The sequence below is a fragment of the Echinococcus granulosus genome (genome assembly GCF_000524195.1).
Source record: "Echinococcus granulosus chromosome Unknown EG_S00030, whole genome shotgun sequence".
Taxonomy (NCBI): Eukaryota; Metazoa; Platyhelminthes; class Cestoda; order Cyclophyllidea; family Taeniidae; genus Echinococcus; species Echinococcus granulosus.
The window spans coordinates 182,692-190,103 of NW_020170410.1; the positions used below are offsets into that span (position 1 = coordinate 182,692).

The following is a 7,412-nucleotide window of genomic DNA, read 5'->3' on the forward strand; positions in this document are numbered from 1 at the left end:
TCCCAAACAATTTGCGCATCATCTCACATTTCTGAGGTGTGCAACAATTCATCTCCGGGAGACCGTGCTTGCTGTGTGTATGTGTNTTGGGTCACAGACGGAAGCGGTCTCTCCAACTTCCCTGTTGAAGGCCAAATTAATGCGACTCAAATTTTCCCTACTCGGTACAACGCAACTTGATGGTGTGCAAACAAAACTTCATCGGGTACAACCAGGGCCAGTATATCAGTCAGGAGGAGGTCCACTTTTGACACGATGCTGCATGCCCCTTACCCGTTAGATTTGTGGCTCAAGCTAGAATGAGATACTTCTCCAGGCGCTTTTCACCTTCTATTGGCTTTATACAATGACATGATTCCACTCGAAATGGAACAGACAATTGGGAAATGATACATACAGTAACAGAAGTGACTAGGTTTGCTTGTTTTTTTTTTCTGAAGACAATAATATTTGCAAAACCGGAATTAGGAGGATCATAACCGTGACTATTTCAATGAATCACATAATTTAGCAAGCGTTTTACACTTAAATAGTTTCGTTATACAAAACTAAACAGAATTATTAGGCAACCTCTCCTGATAACCGAATACTGACATGATACCATTCGTTTTGTTTAAGAGTTCCCAGTGCATTTTGATTACGGTGTTGTCATTTACCTCGGACTCACTTGATGTTATTACCAAGTAATCACTTTTGACGTTCTAATCCTTTTTCAATTTGTTATGTTGATCTAGCTTGTTAATGTTTTATTGTACATCCTCATGGTTGTTGCAATAAGGCGAGCATTTAGGGAGATTATTTTCAGGGATATTTTTTCTAGCGAAACAAGTTTACCATTTCAAAGCTCCGACACGTGGTAATTTTAACAGCATTTAAAGATTGTCGTCACGCAGCACTCCAGTTGTGGTGTAGGAATTGACTTTGATTTATGGTGTTTCTTGGTTGCTCTTAAATGCTTCAAGACATGTTAAAATGCAGCAAAAGCTGAAGATATCTCAAATTTTTTTTCAAAACTTATCCGGATCATTTGATTGCCTCTCCTGCATCAAAGTATTGTCCCTGCGATCCGGTTTGTCAAAATTTGCCAAATGGATGGGTTATCTACTTTGCAAGTCACTTCACCTATTAATTTCAGAGATGTGACTTGATTTAGCCGCTTTTGATGTCTGGTATGCAACTGACGGATTTTTTAACTGTTTTTTAGTCTATTTTAAAGCATCCGTCTGCTTCTCCCATATTACAATTTTTGAAGTGCTCCCTCCTTTCTTAACGAATCGCGTCACAAAACTTGTGATGGTTGGATCCTTTTGAAATGTTATAAAATCTTTCGAGATAGCTAAAAATGTACCACAGGTGCTTCTTTCATTTTGTTCGAATGGGGTTTCTCTTAGCTTAATACCTTGCTAATCTGCGTTGTAAGTTCTTCCTTTTTTAAGCGATTTCTTGAATTTTTGCTGCCATCTTAAAGTTACATAATCTTGATTTGGCAGAATTTGGAAGGAACTGTACTTTGTTATCAGTAAAATTAGTTAAGGGTTTGCACATTACAAATTTCTCTGCAATTAATCGTTCACCGTTCACTTCCATCAGTCATAAACTGCTTGCTTTTTTAATTCCGCAGATTCTCTTCGCGCCCCCGGGCTCAGGCACCGTTACCACCTCAGTGTGCGCTTTTGTGGGCACCCCACCGTGTCAGTATCAGCCCTGCAGCCTACGTTGGCGTCAGGGCCCCTTTCAGTTGGTGGAGGAACCTCTGACTGCCGGACAGGTCGCACTCATCGCCGCTCTTGGACCTGAATACATCGGCAGCTTACAGGCCCCGCCTGCACCTCCTAGTGTGTGCTTGCTCCTTTGAATGTGGTCATCTCGTGGGTTTCTTTGGGATTCTTTGGAGCAGGTTTTTGATCGGACGAAACCTGTTGTGGCTACTGTTTAGGGCGCGGGACTGATGGCTGACCAATGAGATATGGTGTTGCTCAAGTCTTTTGTAACCCAGGCAAACACGAATGCTCTGTTTTGGCATTAAACAGGAAGTGCACGGCTTTGACTCGAAGTTCTCCACTTTTCTCTAACAGGAAACAGTTAGATTATTCGAATTTATCTTATGCATACATTAGTATGGTTGCAATGAATTCATAAAAATCACTTTCAATAGCTTTCTGATCTGGCAAATAACGGTCTTGGAGGAATTCTTATCCCTTCTATTGCAACCGAAGAGCACAGAAGCTTTCGTGTTGGAGCAATTGCTCTTTGAACTTTACAGCCGAAGAGCTAAAAGTCCGTCATTAGTTTGTTCAAGTAATGGAAGAGGGAGGGTGCAACCATGATTCTGATTTATGACTTTCAACTGTGTACATTGAAAGGAGTTGGGAGGCTAACAACCCATTAGCTTGCTTAATTATAAAGGTACATTTCTGAGTCGTAGTAGCGGTCTATCAGTCGAAATGTATTGAATTTATTTATTTAACAGTCTGAAAATGGGATTGAAATATGCCGTTAATACTGTTAATGGATTTGTGAGGAAAGGACTATTTGTGGATTCACAGAGCTGGGAGCTATTTTAGATTGGTTGTTTCTTCTGCTTCGTTCATGAAAAGTATATTTCAAATTAGCAGAAATTCATTGCCTTCTTTTCCAAATTTAAAGTACAATTTTCCGCCATTCAATTTAGATGGTCAGGATATCCTTCAACCGTTATTCTCTGAGGAGAAATTGAGTTTTGCTGCATGTGGAAGCACCTATGTGACGCTAACTATCACTCGCATTCGTCGGGTTTACAATCCCACTGACGCTGCTCTTATCTGTAAAGTGGTAAGTGGCCCTTTCGGTTACTGTAATTGTCTGTGTATTGAGTTTGAAAGAACATGTTGTTTTATGTACGTAGAGCTCTTCAAATAATTATAAGTGAGCACATTCCTCCTGACATCACTTACATACATCTTTGAGACAGAATACTAACTTTCCAACAGTGCATCACGAATCCTCTCATAACTGGCTGGATAACGATTTGATTTGGGGTGGTATTTTTTTGGTACACTGGCATTTCCTCTACCTCCTATTTATAAAAATTCCTTGCGTTGGGAAGAAATTGCTTAATCCTACCTCACATTTCCCAATCAGGGTGTGAGGGGTTTTTTACGAACGTGGGTTTTTATCCCTGCTTACATTTTTTTCTTTCGCGGACCTCTAATCAGGCTTAACTTCGGCTATGTATCAACATTTATTTGACTGTGGATTTTGAACATTTTTTCATGCACCTAACGGCCATCGAAATTCTCCATTGCATTTAAAATTAATAGTTTTTAAAGTGGCTTTTTCTGGTCCATCTTCAACATGTAAGGTGTGCAAAATTTTACCTTGATTTCCTTTTAGAGATGGTAATCTCTGTGGTGGCCTGTTTTGAGCGTTTTTGTTTACCTTGGCTATCGTAGAAGCGCGTCGGGGTAATGTCACGATTTATGATTTCCAAATGTTTTTCTTCTTAATTAAGACTGATATGTTGCTCTATTTTCGATCCTATCTGGATAAATGAGCAGTTTTTTCAATATTTTAAAGATCCTCTTTGTTGCCACCTAGTAATTCTGAAAGGCGATCAGTAAGGGAGTTTTATTGATCAAGTAAGAATTTTTACATCCCCTTTTTACCAAATATGATGGATTTGTGTTTGCTTATTATATGGTGCTGTATCGCATTTTAATTTCTTTTTTCTCATGCCTTTGAAGGTTAAATAAATCGTCCTTTTCTGCCTCCTTCATTTTTTGTCTGTAAGCAAGCTTGCCTCTGCGACTTACACACGTACCATGTGCGCATTTACTATCATTCTGGTTGCATTGGAAGAACGAAAGGAATATGGACAAATCCGGAACTAAGAAGTGATTCCTCTTATTTCGTCAAAATTTATCTTTTTTCCATTTCTTAAAGGACCACAAATTGTCCATCAACTGTTTTTATTTTCAGTATTCCATGAGTCATGAAGTTTTTTACTCTTACTTCTTCTGGTCAGGGAGATCATGAGTTGTCCTGATGTATGGTTGCATTTATTGCCATGTTTGCGTATATGCAATTGTATGTACGGCAATACTCTCCGGACATTTGCGTGTTTAAGCTCCTCAACCCGCCGCAGATTGGGAGGGGCCGCGAATGTTTGGTCTGAGTTACTACAAATGCTAATAAATGCGTATTTCTAGAACTTCACTCCTAAATATGGCAAAACTCATGTTACCAAAGCAATTCGGTCCCATTTAAAGTTAACTTGATACTTTTCCCTTGAAAACAAGTGAATGACGTAGAATTGGAGCACAGTATTTCACATTTACAGTACGGTAAACTACTATTACCCCTACCGTATAGCAATTCACTGCCTGCCGCTTTCGTTCGCACCTAGGGTAAGATGAAGCCAAGCAACGAATGAGACTGCAAACGTACTGGTCAACCTTGCCTGGCCATTATCAGGAGGGTGAACTAGGTAAACTTCATGCCCCAACGAAGGCACAGCTCAGTAAAAATAGAGGGTTTTTTGTAGGGATTCCTTAACCACTTTTCTTTGTGCTTCACTTTCTCCCAATGTGCAGAGGAACTTCTTTTAGCAAAACTTTTCATAGCGGTTTTCCGCTTAACGCATACAACTTTATGCTTTACTTTAAAAATTAAACAAACATTCTTGAAGAGTTTTCCCGAGTAATCACAAATTTTACTTACCTATGAAAAAATCGCGGCTACAAATTAGTTGAGTTCTAATGCAAATTTTGAGGATCCGTGAATTCGCGGGTGTTATTGTAGTCTGAAAAAATACCTACTTACCAGTCACTTCTAAGTCCGACCTTTCTCTCAACTTTTGCAGATAATGAGTAGTTTCTTAAATGCTTATTGAGTATTGTGTGAATGAACTTGAGAACTTCCCCCTCTCCCGCCCCTGCTCCAAATCATGTTGTTCCGCCAACAACCTCTGAATCAAAGCCAATGCTCCACATTTTACATTAATTCTTTCTTGCACCCCTAAATTTGGGCGCTTCATGGCTACACGTTGTGTTATCCCATCGTGTGCATGCAGGAGCTTGTGCGCATGCGTATTCAACACTTTGGTATCCACTATTTTCCCAAAAGATATAACTCAATCAGTGCTCGTAAACGGCGGTGAAATGGCACTTGGGCATGTGTACAATTTGTGCTTAGCTTTATGGCTGGGGTGCTTCCAAGCTGTAAACTTACCAAAATATTTGAACCGGAAAGGAAGTCTTTTATTCCGCCTTTGTCCTTCTTTCGACCAAATCAAGCAGACCATGAGCCGTTTCTTGACTACACATGTGTGACCAAGGGTATGCATTTACTCGCACCATTACCTCACAATCTCTTAATCCCGCCACCCAGGAATGAACTCACCCCTATGTGCTTATGGATTTACGTCTATTCCCTCTACTTCCCGCAGTTGCATATGCCCCTTCGCGAGAACCTCACACCCATCCGCGTGCTGCGCAACTTGGCCACTCAGTTGGCGGGAGCTGCTCGCAGCCTCGGCGCGGTACTAGTGGGCTATCAGGGAGTGCGTGTCTTCAGTCCGTGCGCCCTTGGAACCCTCCTCAGCGCTGTCGCCAACCCTACCGGGCTGCTGCTCTCCTTCCTCGCACTGGCCAATACTCCAGCGCAGCTGAAAAACTCTCTTCGTGCGATATTCTGTGTTATCGGGGCTAGTCATGCTACTGCTGCCGAGGTTAAACGTCTGCATGGATATCAAGTGTGTGGCTGGTGCATCGCCTTTAAGTACTACCTTTGAAGCTCTTAGTGGCTAACTTGCCTCCTGGTAAAAACGAGGCTGTTTACTATTTTGGGCTGTATTATGGTAATGGCTTTGAGTTTCAGATACTGGTTAAGTAGTTTCTAGAATTCTCCGTAGAGATATGGGTACCTAAAAGTCGTATTTCAGATAGATGGCCTCTAAGTAGTGTCTTGGTTGCCGCAGAAAGAAGCGGTCAGATATTATGTGGGTGACTTTAATGGCTCTTGGGAAACGATTAAATCCTAGAATTTTACATTATTTGCTGAGAAGCTGGCAATACCTATATTAGTATTTCCGATACTAATAGGCCGGAATGGGCTTTATTAGAGCGTTCTTTCTTTAAGCTCTAGTAGACGACAAAAGCTTTACGCTCCATTGGCGATTTGTGAGTTTGTAAGATAGCACATTTACCTTCGACGGTGAGAAATGTCTCTACAGATCATTTTTTACGCCACTACTATTGTTTTTAACGTGCATGACTAACGCTTCCCCACAAGTAGTATTTGCACCGAATTAGGACAATATCAGGTTTAAGGAGTTAACTAGCGGAATTTATAAGTAGTATTTTCCTTACGGTGACGTAAAATACGATTCATTAGCCGTGTAAATTTGGGAATTTCGAGTGGACGCAAAATCCATATTTACTGTGAGCGGCTTATTTGCTGTTTAGGGAGGTATTTTTCTTAGTAGATTAGAATTTTCCTAATATCTAGTAAGTGATGGGTAAATCCAACTTTCCGCTGATTATTTTTACATCGTAGAGATAGCTGTTTGCTCTTTTTTACTACTATTCCTGGTGCTGATCGCACGTCGCTTACTTTGATAGTATTGTAAGGCGCCGTTCGTCGCTAATGTGGTTCGGGTAAAGGTTTCGCAGCCATCTTTACCTCGAACAACTGCCATTTTTAGCTATCTGAAAGTAATTTCTGTTAGCTAGGTGAATGTAGTCACATGCCACCACTAATTAAGCCCATCATCTCTTCAACACTTTTACGCATAGTATTGCCACCAAGCACTCAAGCCTTAGAAAAACTTTGCTATAAACTGATAAAACCTTTTGCTAGCTCATGCATAATTATTTTTTTCTTCACAGCTAATGGCGGGAATCCTGCGAAAGAAGAGTCAATTTCTCGATGAAGACGTTGTAGGTCTCGTGACGCAATTCACCTTCAATCACTTTCCTCCTGCACCGCCATTCAAAGCTTGGGTAAGTGCCTTTGCTACTATTTCGTCTTGTTTAATTCCGAGTGTTTACTTTTGTTTCTTGACCGCCTCAAAGCTTGTCGCCATGTATGGCCACTTATTCACCATTAAAACCCGATTTGAGTAGTCTTTCTGAGTTGAAAGTAGCTGCAAAACCGACACCCTAATTATGGCGCAGTTTGCAAAACAGTATTTTATCATATGCTAGGTATTGTGGACCAGTGGTGTTTTAAAAGCATAAACTCATCTCCCCTGACAATTTTTCCTCGGCGTATTTATCCATAAGTGGTTCAAAAATCGTCGTTTCAGCAGGGCAGTCCTGCATCTGCGACCACAGGAAATACAAAAATTATGGAAGTCGTTCTTGAAAATTGAGGAAAAACAACTACAATGGTTATGGAGGGGCAGGTCAGACCGCGTTGCTGTAATTTGAAAG

At 40.7% G+C, this 7,412-nt stretch overlaps 1 protein-coding gene across 1 annotated transcript in view; it reads left to right on the forward strand. All coding sequences in view use genetic code 11, as the record gives it.

Moving 5' to 3' along the window:
- Positions 1 to 5,383: 5,383 nt before the first annotated feature.
- EGR_04644 (WD repeat and FYVE domain-containing protein 3) overlaps positions 5,384 to 7,412 on the forward strand; it is a gene marked incomplete at both ends in the record, with an annotated part of 23,659 nt that continues 21,630 nt past the window's right edge. The window contains 2 exons of the mRNA XM_024493893.1: positions 5,384 to 5,731; positions 6,867 to 6,980. Of these exons, the coding sequence (XP_024351646.1) occupies positions 5,384 to 5,731; positions 6,867 to 6,980 (462 nt within the window). The remainder of the gene's footprint in view (positions 5,732 to 6,866; positions 6,981 to 7,412) is intronic.